We start from the raw sequence: 23,079 nt of genomic DNA, 5'->3' as shown, positions 1-23,079 counted from the left end.
CACCGATGTTCAGATTTAAGACAACTTCCCCTCATGTCAGAGTTTGGCTCTTCCTTCACATTACTTATTTCAAAAGCATCTTAGAACTAGCTTTTATGAAAGAAGTTTTGCAACATTCGGGACTACTATTCACTTGCAGTATAGCAATTAAAGCATAGCTTTTCGCCCTACTAATAACACTCTCTTTGGGTAACTAATGCTCATTTGTGTGCGAGCCTTTGCTATAGCAGAAGTCAAACTGATTTGTGTACTTCTCTCGTCTTTCGCCAACATCAGCACGCTCAGGTCTAACTGTACACTGATAATTTACAATTACAGCAGAGCCAGAACCAGAACCTGCTTGAAACCAGAAACTGTTCACAAATGTGCTCCTCAAGAAGGTGGAAAATTACACAGTCCTTATTTCCTGATCACTGCTGACAGCACTGGAGCGCAAATACAAATCTCCTAGACTGATATTATTCACCAGTTAATATCCTGCTAATGATGTCAGGTTTTAGACCTAAATTACCCACCGGCCTTGTTTAGCGCCACTTCACACCCTGCCAAGGCTTGTCTGCGTGTAACCCTAATCCAAGTAGAAAGAGCTGACAATGTTCTGATGCAACAGAACCACTTACAACCACTGACCTCAGGAAAGTCTTTCACGACTGCCATCTCCCATTTGTAGTACGCTCTAGCACAGACTACAAAACACATTTTCCATACAATGAGATTATCTGCATTCCCAGGCGAACGGACCGATCTGCATCCCTTGCACTGCACCCACACTTAGCACTGCGGTGCCTTTCCATTACCTGCACAGCAAAGCTGAAGATGCAAGACCGAAGCATGGAGTTGGAACCCGCTTATCTCATTTTTCCTCTTTACTCTACCCAACATTTGGAAAGCTACAATGAAAAAGAAAATAAGCTGCAGTTGATGTAGATGCTTGTTCTTAGTCCCTAGGACCCAGATCACTGCAAACCTGTTGGCCGAAGCTAAAGAATAGAACTGCTTTTTTTCCTGTCATTTGGTGGTGGTTTTTTTTCCTTGAACACCCACAAAAACTATTGATGTTTACTAAGAACAATTAAAAGTTACTATTCAACAATAACGCAGATAAAAATGAGCTTAAAGACAGTTCCTTAACAGCTTGCTATTTAAATTATTTAACAGAAAGTCCCATAAAAATGAAAAACCCTTCCAGTGAAAGTACGCTGGCTTTTGGACTCCTGGAAGACAGTACAGTATAAGCAGAACTATTTGTGATTCTCCTAGCAACACATCCTCAGCAGCATCCTTATACTGCGAGTACCAGCTGTATTGCTGACAGAGTTGCACAGATTTACATGGCAAAATAATGCTAATAAACCTTTACTCAGATTTTCATAGTAGCAATAGCTGCATAGCACAGTAAGAAAAATAAGCATAATTCTTTTAATAGTAATGTTATTTTTTCCAGTACACTAAATCCTAGCAAATGTTTGACATTACAGCAGCACTGTGAATTGACAGAAAATATCTTTTGACATTGCATTTGTTCCAACATGAAGTTAATAGTTATTAACTCAGACCACAAGGGTCCATATTGTTTTAATGCAAGTGCAAATCTCCTGTTAGCGTTACTATTACTTGCACGAACTATTACGGGAAAAGTAACCTTTATTGTACAGAATTTTATCACATTGAATGGATTCCTTTTAATTTTATGCATGTAACAATATAGGAAGCCACAAAACCTAAGTATTATTAAAACTTGTGTTCAGAATGCATAGTAGACATGTCAAAATTATAGAAAATAGCATGTACCAGCTTGTGCATCAGGGAAATTGTTTTGTTTTGTACGGAAAATTTTAAATAGTTTATCCTACAATAGATTCCTGTTTTATCTAAAATTCTACAGGGTTATTAAATCATACATTTTATTTGTTGCCACTTAGTTCTAAAGCTAAAGCTCACAAGAGCATTTAAAGGCATTTAATGTCTATCTCAGCCATTAGCTAGGATATTATTTTTATAGATAGTTCTTACAGAGCCTACCAATGGGTGGGAGGGAAAAAAAAAGATAAATCAAATGCCGTATGATCATGTTCATTCCAAAGGAAGACTTTCAAGGCAATTACAAATCTATCATATGTCATCGCTGAAACTAAATGATCGATAGATCCATTTTTTGAAATTATACTAAGAACCATCACAACTCTACCAAACGTACGTAGTTTACAGTGCAATGCATTATTTCTAAATAATGCATTTCTAAGTATTATTTATTTCTAAATAATGCATCCCAAAGCTGGTTTTTGCAGGAGAATGTAACTAAAAAATAAAGGATCAGTCTAAGTTAGTAGACTTTGTATCCGTCTGTAGAACTTCGTAATTTTTTCAGTGAAAATATAACCCCCCCCTTCACAAACCGTAATTTTGCTAGGGAGCATACAGGAGCTTTCTTTTTTATGTACAGCAATAACATAGGTGAGAAATCTCCAAGCGTCTCCAGACCACAGGCTGAAAAGCACCGATTTAGGCAAATGGTAGTAATGCTCTGTAATTCATTGAAGTGGAGCAAACTTCTCAAAACAGGAAGATTATAAGGCTAGGGCAATTCACCCTCTACTTGATAAAATACAGGATACATAAATGCAGCAATAAGAATGAATTCAATATCGAGCAATAAATAAGGAAGTTCAAGAGAGAGAAAATTCAAGTTCGGTGCCTAAGGGTTTCAAAACAGATTTAAAAAAAAAAATACTAGTTTGACATTTACCAGCACTGCTAACTCTATTATTCTACATGAACAATTCTGATAAAAGGAAGACAGACTGGTCTGTCAGTTCTGTAGATCAATAGATACATTGGGGGGGGTTCCTAATAATAGTCATCAGTACTTTTTACACCACAAAAATTGGGCATACCTGCACCCTTGAATTTATCCAGAAGTCTCATTTTATCCTCATTCTTGTGCATTAAAACTCTATAAATTTGTTATACACGGGAGAAGTTTCTGCAAATAGCTAATAGTTAATAACTGGTTAAGATCATTTATACTTTCCAACATTTTTATCAGTACAATTTTGTTTACTGGACATTGCTTACTAATATTTAGGATACTAGTATATGATTTTTAAGTTTGTATCATAACCACACAGTCAGTTAATCCAAAAATTGGATTCCTTTTAAAAGACTGAAAATACTCCTAAATTAATGAAGTCAAAATGTCTGAAAGTCAAAGAAATAACATGATATTAGAAGCAGTCTATGTAACTCAAAATTAAGAAAAACATTTAAATTACATGTAAAATATCTTCAGGTTGCTACAACCAGTTTACACAGTGGTGTATTTAGAATTAACATAGAACAGGCTTCTACACTGTATTCGTTTATATGAAGTAAATCCAAGTTTCTTTCAAATGTCTATTTTTAACAATAGAAGTGTATTATATTCTATGTATACACTTACAAGATGTCTTATAGACATCAAATAGTTTTTGGAAAACAAATACGCATTATTAAATTTTATGATAATATTTAGACATAGAAAAATGGCATACGAGGCAGCGGGGATTTCTCCTGAGAAAGTATAGCCTTGATATATTCAGAAGCGTAAAGATGTTGCAGATCACTAATGAGCCTTCCCTTACATGGTAAAGCCCAATTATTTGCAATCCCTCGCGTTGTTTTTCCTTTAAGCTATTGCATACCTGCACAAAAAACCTGTGTGCTCTTAATACGTGCACAGAAGTTTACAGCTGCATCTCTAAAGCCTTCATTTGGTCTGAAAATACAGAGACTGAAATCTATGTCTTTCATCAGCATTTGGAAATTGGAAAATTTAACTCCACTCTGCTTATTAACACATTTAGTCTTTGAGTATACTTCTGTATCATAAAACTGACAGAAATAAAATTTAAATTATCAGGTAAGCTACAAATCTCCTTTTCCTTCATTAACAAATCAGTCCAGAAATTCAACCCTATAATTCACCTTATAGTGCTGTGACTTTGCAGAGTTTTGGATTAAGAGTGGAGGTCCTGCAAAGATTTACTTATGTACCTAAACTTTACCTGCTGACACAGACTTGAACAGGGAACCCACCGCTCCTCATAATTGAGACATGAATCACATAAAATAGGTCTCCTTCCTAGAAATGCCCGTTGCATTGCTGAACTGAGGGGAAGAAATCCGGACAGCATCAATAAATGGAGAACTGAAAGGGAAGGATTTATTTAATTGAATAAAACATGCTATGGAGAACCTGAAATAACAAAGGTGGTGGTTTCCATAACTTACCCTGAAGATTTTGTACTAACTTAAGGCTTCTCTGTGCATCACTTTATTATTATTGTTATTATTTAATAGTTTATTTCCATATTCAAACATAAGGGAACACTGCTTAAGAGTAATCAACCAGAAGTTTATAAACAAATCAAGGCTAAAAACTGAAAAATAAGCTCTGTGATTACTTAAATATTTAGCTTAGCAAATCATCTCATGCAATCAGGGTTTGTTTAGAGTAACTACAAAAAGTTTAAATCTATTATCTGTATTTAATTGGCATGTGCAACTAAAATTCAAAGCCTTTATTAGCCCCCTGACAGAGTAAGCCATAAACTCTGCAGTACTCATGAAACTGAGAAACTCAGTCTCAGTAGTTTCCTGAAGTATCCAGAAATCCTGCAGCTCCTATTGCATTTCACAGCCACGCATTTTATGTATGCCAGCCTTTCCTTGTGTTCCAGAAAACACTACCGATCTGAGTAATGGGCAGCAGAATTACAGATAAATAGTGCAGGGAAAGGAAACCTATTATGACAAGATTTCCTTTTTCAGTCTCCCAGTCTGGGTCCAGGCTGTGCCCATGCCATGCTCCCGTTCCCCAGGAAATCAGTGTGAATGTTGGCACTAACTTCAGCAGAAAGAGGGCAGACCTCTAGCATGGTCTGATCCGAAGTACAGGTTGAATGATTAAGGAAAGCCTCCCAAGGAGACGACGTTGTAAATGCTAGTGCCTAAGTAAGCCAAAATTGGAGTTAACGCCTTGTCCAAAACAAAAAGGAAACAAAACAAAAAAGTATCATATAAACTCTTCCACGTTAAATATTTAACTCGCAATCAACAGTTTGCTCAACCGTCCTTCTATCAAATGTGCACATATAGTTCTCCTTGGAGACACTGAGATCCAAAGAAGGCTTGAAAAAATCTAGTTCTTTTGGTTATTGTCATTCTTAATCACAGATATCTATAAAATTATTAGTCCAAGTTACTAGTGGGAATAGCAAACTCTAGATTAGCTAAATAAATCCGCTTGTGCAATTGGGAAAGGGAGACAAGCAATTTTTGAAGAATCAATTTATTGGCTATTAAAGACACGCTTAAAATTAACTGCATCACAGAATACAATACCCCATTTATCTATTTCTATTCTGTCGAATATCACCAGACTCCTGGTTTTGTCTGGGTTATGGACTCCATTAATTCCATCTATTAAGTCATTCCAAAGAGACCCAGTGATGCGGCAGCCCCAAAGATCATGGAATTAAAGTGGTATCTCAAACAATCTTAAATTTGAGACAGGTCAGCAGTACACTGATAAAATATCAAGCCAATACTTCAGAATAAATTGTATGTTAGTGGATCCTACTGTCAAGTAACCAAGTGCCAGAAAACCCACTTTGACAACTCTGAGGTATCCTAAGAGATGTTTGTAATACGTGACTTTTGGATCTAACAACCAATTTTTGTAAGCCTCTTCCATGGATAAAAATGTGTGCCCTCTTTTCAGACATAATTACTGAATATTTCACATCTTTGTAAATGCAACATTTCATATGTGCTACAATTTCTTTGTAGTGCATGAACTCACATTATCAGATTTGAAAACCGATGAATATAATGGCTGTTGTGTTACTGTATTTAGTTTTTTGGTAAACTCATTAATTTACCAGACCGTTATGGAAGGTTTGCTTCCAGTAGTTCTACATTAATGAAAGTGCAGAGTTTTTGGTTTTGACGGTAGTTTTTAAAGCATATTTTAGCTGTTTCTAAAGCTAATGTCTGTCCAATTGCAGGCTAATGGATCAGGTTTGTATCTTATAAAGCACTTCATTATTCACTAAAGCATTCCAAAATTCCACCCCAAGATAGATGGATGGATGGATGGATGGATGGATTTCCTACCATCACTATCTTTGGAAGCTGTGAACCAGTGGGGCTCTGTATGCAGAATGTCTCTCAAATAAAGGCATAACTTCACTCGGCAAACATTAAGACAGCCCAAAACAGCCAGTACAGGATACTAATATTCCCCACAAAGCACAGCTGACTCCTTATTTAGGGTTTCAACTGGAACAAAAAATTCCTGACATTCATATGTAGTTAATTTATTTTTTTCCCCCCACAAAAATTTCTCTATATTTGTACATCATGTATTAAAGGCTTCCCTTCAGCATTTACATTTTATAATCTTCTCTCCCCCAAAAGAGGGTCTTGGTCACCCTGGTATCAGATACTGGGTCTGTATATACATACATAGTTTGAAAACTAGTATTTAGCAATCTAGTCCATTATTTGAACATTTTTGACCTGAATCTTCCCCCTTCTTGCTTTCTTCTACAGACTTGCTACTACATCACACAGATTCAGATAGAAGCTTCCCCTTCTAAAATGACTGCTGCTCACTCACTGCTACCTGAACCTGACAAGTTACATAGAAAAAAGCAAACTATATGCAGACTCCAGAATATTTCAGTTACTTGTTTGCAAATTACTGGGACCGGGGAAATAAAACATGGGGGGAAAAAAAAGTAATGACACATTTGTATGAGATTTTTTGAAAGCAATGTGATAACCCAGAAATCCAACCTTGCAGTATACAGATTGTCTGCCATGCACATTTGTGCGTCTTAATAACTTTTGGGAAATGTTACTATTTAATGCTTTTAAAAACCCATAAACATTCAATTTTCCATTGAAAATGATTTCTCCATTATGTTTTCTTAAATTAAATATAGACTAGTCATAAGGATTCACTCACTTGTGCCACTGAGTTGACTTTATAAAACAAACCCTATTGTGGCACTTAACTCTTTAAAGAGTTTCACATCTTTTACTTAATAGACAAAAGAATTTTAATTAAAAATGCATTTCAAATACTACACCTGAAAGTCCCTTTACTCATTTTGCATTGTACTCTGAGTCCCTCTGAGGGTACATTGGTCTTTAAATAGGAGATACATGCAAAATACTTGGATTACGTGGGAATTTGGTAATTCAGTAAATCTCAGCATTAGGGAGAGAGTTGTGCAATAGGAGGGTAAAACTGACAACTTCAAATGAGGTGTAAAAATGAGGTCTTAACTATCCAGTTACTACAGATCCCATACGATCTGTACAGTAATAGAGCTGTTGGGATTTTTTGCTATGTGCTGTGTTAAGCAGTTGGCATCTTTTCATCCTTGAGGAGGTGCTTATATTTCAATAGCAGATTAAGTCATTTTTGTGAATCATCACAGGTTTTTTGTGGGTTTTTTTTTTTTTTTAGTGCTTTAGGATCCTTTGGGATAAGAAGCTCTATTATAAAGGCATATTACTGCTTCTAGTAAAGGATGGGTTGTTTTGCATTTGAAGCAAAACCTTAATTGATGCACTGCTGACTTCTTCCACAAACTTCAATAGTTCATAAATTTTATGCATACAGCAGTACCAACCAGTTGCTAATAATAATTAATCTATATCCAGGTTTTAGGTTTAGCTATGAGGTACGTTTTTAAAAAAATCCAAATAATGACACCTCTACCAATTAATTTCTTGCAAAGATGCAGGGTACATTACACAGAAGAAACATGTTTCGTAAGCAAGCATACTCTAAAAAATAATGCCAATTTGACATTTCTTGCTACTAAACATTTGCCTTAAAGGAGCATTAAGGGTGGTCAGCGCTCTAGACTTTTCTTTATTTGTACAAAGACACTTGTTGTTCATTTTCCCTCTACTTTTTATTAACTATCAAGTAAATTCAGATGACTTGCCTCCTGAGAGCCCATACTGCCCTGCAGTGAAGTCCGAGTGCCGAGCCAGCACACCCAGCATGACAGCCGTGGTGCCTGTCCTCTGAAAAGGGGTCTGGAAAACCTTCTGGGTGCCACAAAAAAAAGATTTAGCCCAGCTAGCAGCGGTTTTTGTGACCCGGCAGAAGTACCAGCCTGCTCCCAGTCCTACTACTTCGCCTATAACCCAGGAATGGCATACCTTTACCCTCTCTGAGGAGCAGGTATTAATAAATTGAGATAAAAGGTACCATTTTCTAGCAAAAGGACAAAGCCTAATATGAAGGACTAGGACTTAATTAAGAGAATCGAGCAAAAAGGTTGGAAGTGGCAGCCGTTTCAGTCAAAGCACAGGAAATAAGCTCAAATATTGCAAACTTGGGGGGGAAAGTAGCATTTCTGTTGTAACACGAGGCTTTTTGAACTGTTTTTGCATGCAGGCACCATGGTGAGTAAGGAGCCCAGCAAATGCTTACTCACCACCTCGGAAAGCGAAGTCGAGCCAGCAGCTTCGCTCGCTTTGGAGATGAAATACGCACTGGATCCCAACCGGCAGATTAAGAAACGAAACAAAGCCCTCCAGGTGAGATTTAAAGATATCTGCGAGGCCCAGAACGAGCAGAGGGACAAAGAGCTGTCCACTACACAGGATCCCGACAAGAGGGAAGCCAAGCCCGTTTCCTACAAAACGGCTTATCGCAAGTACATGACGGTGCCTGCCCGGAGGTCAATACCCAACGTCACCAGGAGCACAGGAGTTCAGACGTCACCCGATCTTAAAAAGTGTTACCAGACCTTTCCTCTGGACCGGAAAAAAGGGAATATTCTCAAAAGCGCCTCGACTGTCGACACCTTTAAGAGTCAAAACAACGGGTTTCTAATAGACGCTAAGGACAAAGACGGCAGAAGCTCAGGGGAGGCCGTTCAGTGGGGCAAGAAGGCCGGCAGCCTGCAGACGGCGGAGTTCATTTCCCACATCAGCGAGCGCACCAGCGCGGGATCTCACGACAACGGGGCCGAGGCCTGGAAAAGCAGCGATTTGCACAGCTCTCCCAAAGAGCCGCCTCCTCCTCCTCTCCCAAACTCGGCCGACCCCGTTTCGGAGGAGCCCGCCGCCGCCCGGCCACCCGGCCGAGGGAAACAGGCGGCGGGGCGGCCGGGGAGCGAGGAGGCCGCCCAGCCCCTCCACGGGAGGGTCTTCAAGACTGAGGTGGCCACCGTTTATTTGCCGGTGGCCGGTTCAAACGCCTCGCAGCCCGACCTGCCAGATCTCACGGCCGAGCCCGACTGGTCACCGTGCCCGGCAGCCGAGGAGGACAAAAAGGGGACCGTGCACCTGAACGGTGTTCAGCCCCAGGCGGGAGATGCTCGAGCCTGCTCGTCGCGGGCGCAGTGCCAAGCCACCGAATGTAACGAACAGACCCTTCAGATCAACGTTTCGCCTATGGAGGAGAACCAGCCTTGCCAGACGGCCGTGGCGGTGAGCGAGGAATGCCAACAAATCGTGCCTCACACGGAAGTTGTGGACTTAAAAGCGCAGCTTCAGATGATGGAAAATTTGATCAGCTCTAGTCAGGAAACCATAAAAGTGTTGTTGGGTGTTATACAGGAGCTAGAGAAAGGAGAAGCTCACAGAGAAGGGTGAGTAGAAGCTTTTTAAATGAGTATAAGCTGTTTTAAATGCCTTTGAATTTGCTAATGTAAATTTACATCCAGCACCGCGCAGTTCCTCTGCAGCACGCCAAGACATTATGCATTGTGCTTCACACGCGGACTAAGTTTTGCTGCTTTAGAGGCGAGTCCTGGGGAAACCAGCCAGCAGTATTCGCAGATTTGGGATCTGCTTGTCCTAGGATGTAATTAAGTAGTTATTTAATGAAGGACCTATAATATCTCGTCCTGTACCTTTTCTAACAAGCACAGAACAAGCCGCTCTCCAAACAGGATTAGCGAGGATGCTTTCACATCAGCAACTTGTATTAACCATAATACCTCACAAGGCATGAAAAGCAGCAGAAAAACCTTAATTCTGTAAGAGAATTACCTTTTTAAGATTAAGGGATATTATTACAACTCTTAATATAATTCCATTAATGGCATATGAATCTTGTCTGTTTTTCTTTCACCTTCTGAATTTTTAATGGTATTTCTTTCAGAAGGAAATTAAATTAAAACTTTGGATATCAAAGTCTTCTTTACAGCATTCACACTACTCTACACATGACAAACTCAAGCATAAAGAGACAAAATTTTGTTTATCCCTAACTTACGTTACTTAAATCAACCTATAAGGCATTACAAATAACAGTTACTGTAACACGGTAGAACCTTTAGCCTTTACCTAGACAGTTCAACCCGTCTCTTACATTACCTTAACAAGCATTTTGCAGACTTACTTATTGAGTTCACTAATCTTTATTCAATGAATGCACCTCAAAATGTATGTGCACTGTTTGTGTGTTTTTAAATACTTCTCTAATTAAATCACAATTTGTCAGAAGAAATCTGGATTTTAAAATTAGAAAGCAGTAGCTCATGCTACTTGAAGCAGCACATGTTTTCATTTGAGTCAAAAAGGTACATCTTAAGATTTGTAATTCAGCTCTTTCTCTAGGAATATAGAAATCATCTTGTTAATCCTAAAAATTCAAAATATTTTTCATTAAAAAAATCATCTTAGCTGTTGGACAATGCTGTCAACATAGCCTTAGCATTTTTAGCTTATTTCACAGCTGGTTATAGTATTTTTAAATCCTTGTCAAATCCTGGATCTTCAGACTGGGAAGCTTCTTGATCTAACTGAAAGCAACTCAGGCTTACTGATTTCTATTTTTTTAAATTATTATTCAGAAGAAGTATTCCTCTGACTTTCTTAACTTACAGAAACTGCAGGAGATCTGGAAAGAAGTGGCATGCTGCTTGTCAAATTACAAAATACAGAAAAATATTTCCTCATCATAACTCATCATCTGATCATCGAGAACTCTGTGTGTATGAACACACACATCTACCCACAAAGTCATCTGCTTCCCCCATACACTTATATATCAGGTTTTTATCTTTTCCCAAAGATAGTAGAGCAACAGGTGCAGCAAATACTTATTTTTTTTTTATTGCCCTCACATAGGCAGACCCATTTAATGTAGCCAACGTTAGGAGCGTACCCCTTCCCTCAGCACAAAACAGGTCTTGCCCAAACTATCAATGATTGCTCGTATCTTCAAATAATCCTTCTGTAGCTGTCAACCTGACAAAGCTGTAGCCTATATTAGCCCTAAAATAGTGGAACTATCCATAAACCCCAGTTCTTCAGAATATCTCCTCTGCCTCTTATACACAGACTTGTGTATTAGAGCCTGGCAAGACCACATTATATTTGACCAAAAAGAGCGTATTTATTAGCACTCCTTTACTTTCCCCCCATAGGTTCTCCAGCAATGGTGAAATCACCACCTAAAGATACATCACACATTTTGAAATCTTTTCAAACATGTTGTGGTATGTGGAAGAGACAATTAAAATATTTTAATGATTCTTTGACATTAACTGTAAAACTGGTGGCAGTTACACCAGTGGTCGAGGTTAATTATAAAAATTGGAAGCAAAGTATCTACAAATCAAAGTGAGATTTCAGATAGGGGGGTTGTTTTAAACACGATGACAGACAAAAGTGCTGCCTTAAAACTTAACCGAGAGCAGAAAAGGGTTTCTACTTGGAGTTGCTTTCAGCTACTCTTCTATATGCTCTAGGCATGTCCCAAACATGCCCCCTCCCAGCTCAACATGAAGGATGAAGAGATGGGGAAGGAGAAAAGAAGGGAGATGCATACTTGCATATTTTCTCCTGTTTTAGCAATTCCAGATCCCTCTAATTTTCTAGCACCTGGGTGACTTTAAAGCAGATTGCACAAAGGAGTCCAGCATTATGCTTGGGACATTTCTGTTCTCCACTGATCACACTCCAGAGCTGAAAGAACACTGACCTCATGCAAAGCACCAACGCATTATTAACATGAAGCCTGTCTTTATCCCTATTTCCTTCAAATTAGACGACTATTTCAACAATAGGTTGCCCCATCCTTTTATTAGAATAATTCTTTCCAATTATTGCATTCAGTTCTACAACATTTTTGCGACAGAGACCCACCACTGTGTACACTAACTATAACATATCTTCTCAATTTTAGCATGTTGATCTTTTTTCCTTTTATAACCAGGTGTTAGGTCAGTTTATAACAAGAAATTAGAAGCAGTACTACTGCTACGTCTCTGCCTATTGTAGCATATACAAATCTTCCATCTGCTAAAACAGAAAACAATGTTCTGTGTTTATGGTACTCTCCTGGTTTTCTTATGTGTATTAAATTCCTTACAATAACATTCATCAGGAAACAAATACAAATAACACACTGCTGGTAAAAAAAAAAGAAAAAAGGAAAACGCAAACAAACCCATAGCTAAATCTCTTAATCAGATTTTTCTCCCTTCAAGAAAATCAGTGTTCTTTAAGCGCTGCTGTAATGCCATGGGACTAGTGCTCAGTGGATTCATTTTCACTAATATGCTGTAGGTCTTGAACCGCTATTACTGCAATTCATCACTAAATAAGTCTATGCTGGCAAAATTGTATCAGCATCTCTGAAGGTAGTAGTATCGTCCTTTGGGTGAATATCATCTATGTATACTTTTCAAAATGTCAGTACTACATTATCTGCAATTAGCAACAACATATAGCACTCAACTCTGCTGAAAAGAAAGGGGAAAACCACCGGAGGAAGAAGAGAAACACGGAGCAGCTCTAACACCCGACGGAGCCAAAGGCTCACGTTGCTCTGCCAAATCCGAGACTTCGAGGGTGCAGCGTGACCTGTCTCTTCCTCTGACCTGGGATCAGGCCCCATTTATTGTTCACAGAATGCAAAATTTGGGCCATCAGGAAACACAGCTCTTACCATCAGGCACTGCATAATTTTAATGCATTAAATCTATTTAAATAACACATAGTAGATTTGGGGATGGGGCTAGAAAACATTATTGCTAGCCTGTGACCCCCTCAATACCAAAGGGAATTATTAAAACTGCGTATTTCTTATTTGCATCATTATTTACTAAATCTTTGGCAAAATGGTAATTATACCTTGCTATGTGGAAGCTTCTACAAGAAAAAAAAAATTACATCACAGCAAAAAGCATTCAACAATGTTGTGTTAAGTCATGCATGAATAAAAGTAACAGAGCTAGAGTTTCAATTAAGACTCCCAGCTCAAAGTTGAAAAAATGTTGAATATTACATGATGCAAGGTGCAGCTTTACAACACAAAACAAGTTTTATGCTCCGAGTGATGTTTGCTTTATCTTCTAGTAAACTATTAGCAATCTATATCAACTATAGACATATGTGTCTGTATTTAGATACAGTCCATTCAATTAAGCAAGCCAAATTCTGCTCTGTATGGAGCCTCACTAAGGCCGACAGGATTGAAAGCAAAATGCAAGTCACTAATTGCAAAACCTGGCTAACTAACACCTATGAAATATGTAACAGGAGATGAACAGATAATCAAAAATATTTTGCTGCGGGAGAACACCGATGACCTGCCCTTTAAATCATTACCGTGAAAAGTAACAGTAATCTAAGCCCTTCTTATTATACAACAAATCAGCAATTTTAATGAACAAAGTACTCAATTTGCCATACAAAAATAAGTCACAGTATTTTGACTCTGACAGGCCAAATGCTACACATTAGACAAGAGTTAAATGAACCTGTTTCAGAGATAATTTATATTCATTTATTAGTCAACAGTGGTTCAGGAATTTGAAGAGCTCTCAACAAACATTCATGAAACAAGAAGTCCCAGGCTCCTTCGAAGAGGCTTTGAAAGAATATGGTCTCATGGACGGAATTTAAATGTCATTTCATATTTTCCAATGAATAAGGGATATTTATGTCATTTATTATCATTTTTAAGCAGAAAATAAACCAATACTGTGTGTGTCTGGATGGACGTTTGTATCAAAGAGGAGAGGAGAGCTCCACCCGGTGCAGAGACAGCATCCTCACTCAAATACTTCTGTCTTAAAAATACTGCAAGCAATCATCCTCAAGGTCACGAGAGTTGAGCATAAACTTACCATCCTGACTCAGGAACGATGGCAAATGAAAGTCAGATAGCCAAAGCAATTATTGCCCAGATTGTTTGCTTTTCTCCTTTTCAGAAGCTACTTCAAGTCCAGTCCAGCTATTCAGCTCAGACGAAGGAGACAGAACAAATAAAGGTAGTAACAACCTCTGCTGTCTAACTCAATCCATCTACACACACAAGCCAATACTCCTAAAAACTGGGGAGTTCCTTATTTCACATAAGGAGAAAAGAAAGCTTAAAGAGTTTACAAGAATACAGCCTCTGAAAGCACAGCCTTTGGAAGTAACGTGCTAGCTGCAGAAATAATATGAGATGGTTTCGTTTGGGATTCCCCCCCCCCCTTTGGTTTTGTTTTGCTTTTTCAATTACAGACATGGCAAAGGAAAAGTTTAAGAAAATCGTTTCTAAGAGAAAACCTGGAAATGGAGGGAAGCAATAGATAGATAAGCTTAACAGCAGACAACAGCTGCACTACAAATAAATATATGAAAACCAGAAAGAATACAACAAATTCCATCTGTGATGCACAAATTGTATCATGTATTGAGTGCCACCAGATTTTAAGACACTGTAGCAGCAGTCCTTTGGAAAAGGACTATGATGACTAGCTTTATTTTCAACTCTGTGATCGTTACATACATCCATTTTGCCTGTCGTTTGGAGCCGTCGCATTCATTCTGACTATTACTCTACCTGAAACCACCTCCTAATTCTCATCTCTTTACCCTCACTACAGCCGTTGTATTTCAGAGTGTGCATCACTTACAGATCGTTCCCAAACACAGATATAGCAAAACTCCTTGGAGATAGTAACAGTTCACCTTTCTAAGGCAGAGACAGGAAATCTCTTTGGATGCATGTTCCTTAGTCAAGGAAAATAAATAATTTTTGCACAAATCAGTGCTTTGTGGATCTTGCGATCCTTGGGCCAGTGGATGGTTGGGTGGTTTTTTAAAATTCTAATCCATACATACCATTTTCTCTGCTGCTTCCACAAAGATCAGTTTTAGAGTGAAGTATTTGACTACTGTAGTAGCAGTTTTTATCTTCTAGTTCCAACAGCAACAGAACACCCTTGTCTTCCTTTTCTTACAGGCATTCATATAACTACTCCCTCTCTTTTTTAAGTATACAGTTAATTCTAATTATTAATAGCTGAACCGTCAGGCTTCATCATTGCCCAAAAGGTGTATGTGTCACACTATAAACTTTGAGCTATATTGAAGCAAAGTACATTATCTGATAATTTATGCTTTTCCGTTAGGTCACTAAAGCAGTTTTAAGATGAATTCTTTGCATGTGGACCTGTGACAAGTGCTGCCCCCCTTGCCCTGTGCTCATTTCCCAAGTACAGTTCATCCCTCAGCCATCTCTCAGATGCTCGCTTACCCTTCCCTGAAAGCAGGATAAGTATTAAGATACCATAAAAGTCCATTTACCTGCCCTCACCCATAAGTAACCTGGTTTTCCAAGCTATGAAACAGTAGTCCAGCCTTCTCCCTTCTGTATTTCCCCCAAGCACAAATCAAGCAGACGTGGCAGAGCAATACGCTACACACTGACACCTCTCACAGCTCAACACACCTCGTCACTGGAACCATTTCATTATATGCCAAACCCACGTATCATCTAATGGAGACTATTTCAATACCTACTGTCAGTCCACATGAGCACCCTTGAGCCCTCTTATTTAAAATTCTCAGTAACCCCAAATGAAAGCTGATTATATAAGATCGATCATTAAAAGATCCAGTGTCATTCAAGGTAAAAGATCCATCATCACCTAAGGTTTAACCTCATATTACACTTTTTCTGAATTAGATCACTAAAAAACAATCTGGAGTTAGATTTACAAGGGCAGGTAACATGAGTATTTCGTAGCACAGTATTTCATAGACCTTCAAAACTTGATGAGATTTATATTTTAGATAGGATTTTTCATTAGAGTTGGACAAATTTATTCTGTTGCTCATAATCAAAGCTTCATATCAAATTGTCAGAGTGGATAAAAAGGGCAAACTTTCAGAGTTCACAGACATCCCTGGAACATATGTCATAGGTATTCAGAGTACCTAGATACTATAACATTTAAGATAAAGAGCACTGTTATAGCTAGCTTACAGCTATTAAACAGCCTTTGTTAGGAATATGGTGGTAGGAAGGCTTGAGCAAACAAATGCTGATCAACAAAAATGAAAAGTGAACTGTTAGCAACATCCAGTATGTGGAATAAAAATAAAACAACAAAAAAAGAAACATCATCTTTTTACCGAAGTTACTTGATCTTAATGCTTACTCTGTTTTCTCAAAAAGCTACACTAGGAACGTTCTGCGTCTCAGAAAATATAACTCACTTTGCTAATATATTCCAGCTATTTATTTGCATATACTATACAGGCACAATTCGAAGAAAAAGTATTTGACGTATTCAGAAAAATAATTTGATTTATAACTAGTTGCTATTCAATAGACTTTAAAAACAAGATGAAATATCATTCACCACCACACCTCCCCATTTCAGCAGGGTTCAGCAGCACTTCAGGCTTTGAAGTGAAATTAAAGTTCAAGACTTTCCATCAGATTGGCTGCAGTGACACAAAGGCCAGTAAAAGCAAACTTCTACAATTCAAATCTGGAAATACAGTTGGAGTCTTATAATGAATGATTAAAAAAAAGTGTAAGCAGACTACGTTCTTGCTAAATATATCCATATGAATTACCGCAGATCATAAGGGAACCTTTTCCAACTGTCACTGAGCTGTCCAAATTACATACCTGCAAGGAGAGTTTTTCTGCTAAATCAGTCTTTTAAAGAGGATGTTATTTAGGTACTGAATTACCAGTTTTCACTTTACACAATTAGAGTAATCCTTTAATAACTGCATTTTGACTGTCGGTAGTATTAGAATCCAAAGAGACAGAGCAATGAGCCAGGCACCTATCCAGTCATGTAAAAATGAGACAAAATGAGCTTTATAGTGTCAAATTTCTCACTGCTCTTCGTTCACCAAGACATTAATCCCCAGTTTTCTAATTGACACCTACTTCTGAGCCCTTGTGCTTAAACAAAGATATACTTATCTCTTATCCTGACTGGGGAAAAATGGATTTTGACTGGACAAAGACTTGTCTGAAGAGGGGCGTTTTGTTTTTAAACTGTTGAGACTCCCTGCTACCCCAGTTCCAGAATTAAGACACAAATATGCAATTCGGTCTTAAGAAAGCTCCTGTGCAACACATTCAGGGAACTGAGGGTAAACAAGCATTCGAGATGATGAAGAGTTTGAGCTGGATTCAAGTATCTCTGGACCATTTCAGAAACTCGAGGGAAACACCTTTTAAGCGAGGAGCTCCTAGGCGCGTGTCTGTCCATCCTCCCTGCATGCCACCTCTGTGTCACCGCTGGCTTCTTTGTTTAATTACAGATCCAGGAACTGTCCTCAGCTCAGACCTTGAAAAAACTAAGGTGGTCTACACTGTTTCGTAGCTCTTAATGGCTTCATTTTGAGCTTTGCAAATACAGAGGAATTTTGAAGATAGATGAGTAAATAGATAACCAAGTTAAAATATGCAGAGCAGTCCAACACAGGGGCACGGGCACGTATTCGCTGTCTGCAGTCTGCGCTAGGTTACTTTTCCCTGTCATTGAACCATTTTTTCATGTATAACATAACATAAGCAAACGCTTAGAAAAGCAGCAGTTTAATAGAATACTTAAGCGAAATTGGGACAATTCTGAGCTTTTTTTATTGAGATGGTTTGGTTTTGCATTTCATGGAGCAGCAGCATAGGGATCGGCTGTGTCACAGGTCAACCAAGAGGGAAAACTGCCATTCAAAGGGAGATTGGAAATCTCTCCAAACATGTCCAGCTGTGCTTAGCCCTCTTTTACTAATAAGATGAGGACGGAGGATGTTTTTCACCACGTCACTTGCTGCGTGAACAAACCAGAAGAGGATAGACAGCACTCTATTGGGTATACCACAGGTTTTTTTTCCTCTTGGTTCCAATATCCTGAGAAGACGTGACAGAAGCTGAGTGTGGTCTAATAATTCATCAGCATGAGAGCCTGGATTGTAGAGATGAGCAGAGGTATTTTGACATTAACAAGGCAATTTACACTCTGGAATGGTTCAACCTGGCATGACTTAGGTCATTTCTTTGGTAAATGCGAAGAGATTAGTTTACTTCATTGTCATCCACACAAGCTCAGAAAAAATTCCCAGGGATGAGACTTTCTGAGCATCTGTGTACAAAGCTCAAGCAAATGCTGAACTGCTGCTCTACAGATTCTCCTGTACTGCAGTGAAATCTCAAACTACCATTATTTAAGGAAATCAAAAAATAGAAAGTACTGAGACCTGCAAAGAGTTATTCAAGCTGCAACAGAAAAAGAGTTCAGCACTTCCAGGGTCCTTCCATCTGTTTTTTTCTCCATACAATTCCCCATCCTTCTTGAAAGCACCACACAATCAGTAAGATCAATGGCCAGCAATCATACACCATATTCTCAATTTTATGCTACTGCACAATATTTAGAATTTTAAACAAACTCTTTAGTTTGCATATAGTATGGCTGATGTTATTATTGTAAGCTGGTATAAGCTTATATATGTAATGCACACAGAGTATTTGAGCTTGCACTGAAATCTCAATCACTTTGAAATTATGAAAAAATACCACAGACTTCTTATTTCTCCTATCTTCCCCCCTTTATAGAAACAATGCCTGTTAGCAGCCTTCTTAATTTAAAAGTCCAAGTCAAGGAAAATCCAAGGTGTTATTCACCTGTAAACACACTACTAGTTCATACCTATGAAATACCCTTCCGTCTGATCCGTTGAGAGGATTTCATTTGCATTAAAACTGTGCAGTTACGAATCTCTGTGCTGTGGCTGACGAAGGGCTATTAGCCAGTGCAGGGAGTTGAATAATCACTCTGCAGTTGAGAAACAATTCAGCTCAGGGTAGGAGCAAGAGGGAGGTGTGAGGCAGGGATTTTCGCCTGGTGACTACACCACTGAGCGCATTGTCCCAGCTAGTCCGAAAAAATACATGCAGAAGAAATTTATTTTAAAATTAGGTGGATTTGGGAGTGGAGGAGTAATGGGAACTCGGAAGAATAACGTAACACGCTCCAAAGCTGCAGTAAAAGGACGGGTGCAGCAGACCTGATGATGAGCTGTGGGTTCAAAAGTCTCAGGGCATCCGAGTAACAACGCTCTGAGGTCAGGGGCAAGTCACAGCAGAGAGATTCAGAGTGCAAGGGGTAAAGAGACCTCATCTTTACGCTAAGACCTCATCTTAGCGTAACTGCTGGAGTGCGCTCCCTGATAACCCGCTGGAAGTGTTTGGCCTAAGAACTATACACCAGTGATATAGTTGCTACTCAGCTAGAGCAAACAAATTCCCCGAGTTATTATTAATACAAAGAGTTGACATTTTAATTATCCTCCTGATTTTTCTGATGAGACAACAGAGGCACAAATATTCGAGAGAGACGCTAGACCTCATATGCACCTAATTCCTGTAAGATTTTGTGATTTCACTTGAAATACATTTTAATTCTCTCCATTCTCAGTGGGTGTTTTTAAATCACTAGACAGCCCTATTAAAATATGTATTTTTTTTAAAAACCCGTCACTCCCTGACTAACCTGAGTGTAATATAAAATGTATTTACGGGGTGAAAGCACTTGAATTGCTGTCTTGGGAGTCATGCCATACGCCCACAGTGCAAATACCTCAAAAAGAAAATTAGTCATCTGCTTCCAACTGTCAGGATTCAGTAAAGGACAACAAACTACTGTCTTGGAAACAGTCTGAAAAATCTCACCGTTGAGCTTCTGTACATTTCAAAGTATTTTCAGAAACCAAATGAGTAATATTAGCCCTGTAATAACAAAACAGATAGGAAAAAAGAGTGGAAATAAGATTCTGATATTATTTCAGAGCATCAGAGGATTTCTGCTTTCATCCTCTGCCATCAGTTAAAATAACCTTTAAAAATGAGTTAGCGAATCGGTGCAGCGTTTCTTTTGTTTTTTTTGTTTTGTGCGTGTTAAAACATACTTGTACCCAGCACGACAACTAGGGTCTTCCCCACTATTTTGATGGCAGCCAGAGGCTGCCTGGCCACACTCACTGAGCAGGGCGGACTGATCCTCGGCCCCGCTGACCGTGCCACTCCCATGCTGCCTGCCACGCAGGGGCTGTCGTTTTCCTCAGAGAGAGGAAAACTGTACTCATGGAAGCTTTAGTTAATCCTCACATAGTAACTACTTAAAGAAAACCATGCCACTGATGCTGACTGTCAGGGATCTAAGCTAAGGAGGAGAGGATAATGTTGCGTCCAGGTACCCAATGCCTCTGGCACTGTGATTCAGATCAGGGGCACGTAGCTGGTATTGCTTAGACCTGTGCGGCTCTCGGTGAGCACTCCCCAGCTCCCAGCATACCCCAGAAGCAAACTGGCTTGTGCTTGAGCTCTGTACCATCGGATTTCTGCACGTGTGCTCCAGTGCACAGGCACTGAGCTTTGCTGCAGCTGCTAAGTCTGCTGATGGTTCCCAGAAAAGCTGTGTTGATAGTTTCAGACCAGTATGGGAAAGAACCACCATGAAGGCAAATCCTGAAGAGTCCATGTGACTTTGCTAAGCAAGTCGGGCAACAGCTTCCAGCCGGGTGGATGTTAGAGGTATGAGACAGCTCCACAGCCCTTCTTGGGTCTCTGCAAAAAGCTACAGCACCGTAACAAAGAGCTGGCTTCTACTCTGTAACGCAACCAAGCTACTGCAAATATAATTAAGCTAACACAAGACAATCTAACCTATCCAGGGCATACTGAAACGCCTCTCTCTAGCTGCTCTGAATAGTCCAAGGACTTCCACGCTGCTGGTGGAGCTAACTCTTACATTGTCACATAAAGGGGAAATGATCCTTTCAAACAGAAGTAAGCGGCCCATGTTTACTGGGAGACACACCAAGGATCCTCCCAGGCTTGTACTGGGGAACCAAATAAGAAATGCCAACAAACACCAGGGGAAAAAAGAAAAATCTTTAGGTGAAAGCCAAGGAGGAAAACAAAAGGAAAAAAAAAAAACCAACAACAAAACCAAAATAAACATCAAAACCCAACGTACCTTGGAAAGCATGAAACAACTCAATGTTTGCATCCAGCTGTAGACCTCAAACAAACAAAAGTCTTAAGACAATTGCTCAAAGCGCAACACTTCTTGATTTTTATCGGGCTGTACTGCTATCATCTATAAATGAAAACTGCTAATTGGTAATGAATGTAATGAAAACACAGCAGCAGTAAGGCTAAAACAATTTTCCTACTGGACTACTGGGTGAGTGATTTTTCAGAACACCTTTATACGAGCTGAAGGCTGACCCGAGGTGTTTTATACCTCCTGGTTTGATGGCAGAATGTAAATTCTTAAGGGAACCAGAGGCAGATATTAATCCAACAGAAACATGATTTTGCTGATAGAAATGTGTTTACATGAGACTTTCCATCGAGCTAGAATGGCAAATCTTTCCTAGGTTAGACTAAACCTATATGGCTAAGCAGGATTTATTTTAACCTGCAAAACACATAAAAGTTATTTTCCTGCAGTTTACACAGCTAAAACATGACTTATTCAAGTCATAAGGACAACTAAACCACACATGACATAGTGAAGTCATCTTATTCTGCCAAAAGACGAATTATGTTAATAGTAAGTATGGATCAGTTTCTCTTGAAGCAGTTATTTTAGCAATATTAGCTCTGTCATATTTTACAGTAGGAAACAAAGGTTTTGGGAAGTTCTCCACCAGACTATTTATTTTTATACCATTATTCTGTAAAGACATAACGTTAGCATGTTTAACTAGCTATGCTATAAATAGTCCCAGAAGGACTAGGCCATGCATGGAAATACAATACCCATTTATACAAAGACTTGAGGAGAATCGTGGCCTACACTTTCTCAGCTATTCAGTGTGGCCAGAACTGTCACTTCAAAACCACTTCAAAGGCCCACTGCCTTCTTAAGATAATTTGTTTCACTATATTTTAATAAAAACATCAACAAAAAAAAAATTCTTCAAGTCTGTTTATCCTCATTGGTGGTAGTACATCAGAAGTGTGATGAACATCAATATCATCTAAAGAGCATACCCATCAGACCATAAACACACTCTTCTGTAAAATCGTGCTTAAGTAACTCAGTTAATATGAAGTATTCCCTACATCCCAGCAGATAAGGGAAGATATCCAGATGTAATACATCTATCCTTCCAAATCGCTTGTAAGATTTTTTTCTTTGTTTTTAATAGATGTCCAGGATCCTTGAATTAGTGCCCCTTCACTAGCTACCTACTGAACAATAGAAAAAAAATCCGCATATACAGACCTAAGCTTCCCTCTCTCAGCTCCGTGGGGTCTCTAATTTATACAAGCAAAAAACTACTCAAATGCAAAGAAGATTTTGATATTCCAGTTGGTATTTTCAAAAAAAGCCTCAAGCAGGTGCACGAATTCTGCATTTCACAGGGATTTAGAAGGTGTAATTCCCTTAGGCTGCTCTGAAAATTGCAGCCTATTATTAGTTACTGCCAGTCTATGTCAGCAAAATTGTTGCTCTTCATTACAATATTTTAATACTTGGAAGTGTTAATTGAGGTTAAGCTCAGGTTGTGCCAAGAACGCTAAAAGAAATGCAATAAAATGAAAGCCTCCTGAAAATAATATGCAATGTAGATAGCAAGCATATGTGGAAAACTGAGTATGGAGATGAGACACCCTTCCCGAGGTGACACAGCCAATTAGATGCAGGCATAGCAACACAACTAACCTATATCCATCCTTTCTCCAGAACCTGACTACGCAGCACCACACAATACAGGAGACTAACCATGCCC

At 38.9% G+C, this 23,079-nt stretch overlaps 2 protein-coding genes across 3 annotated transcripts in view; one reads left to right on the top strand and one right to left on the bottom strand.

Moving 5' to 3' along the window:
* The window catches only part of DOCK1 (dedicator of cytokinesis 1), a 321,757-nt gene that overhangs the window by 168,761 nt on the left and 129,917 nt on the right, over window positions 1-23,079 (bottom strand). The window lies entirely within an intron of this gene.
* Window positions 7,240-23,079, top strand: part of INSYN2A (inhibitory synaptic factor 2A) — a 32,299-nt gene continuing 16,459 nt past the window's right edge. The window contains exon 1 of the mRNA XM_075155287.1: window positions 7,240-9,665. Coding sequence (XP_075011388.1) covers window positions 8,470-9,665 — 1,196 coding nt within the window. The 5' untranslated portion in view covers window positions 7,240-8,469. The remainder of the gene's footprint in view (window positions 9,666-23,079) is intronic.

Source organism: Calonectris borealis, chromosome 7, assembly GCF_964195595.1.
Source record: "Calonectris borealis chromosome 7, bCalBor7.hap1.2, whole genome shotgun sequence".
NCBI lineage: Eukaryota > Metazoa > Chordata > Aves > Procellariiformes > Procellariidae > Calonectris > Calonectris borealis.
Note: the sequence above shows the minus strand (reverse complement) of the source record. Positions and strands in the feature narration are given on the sequence as shown.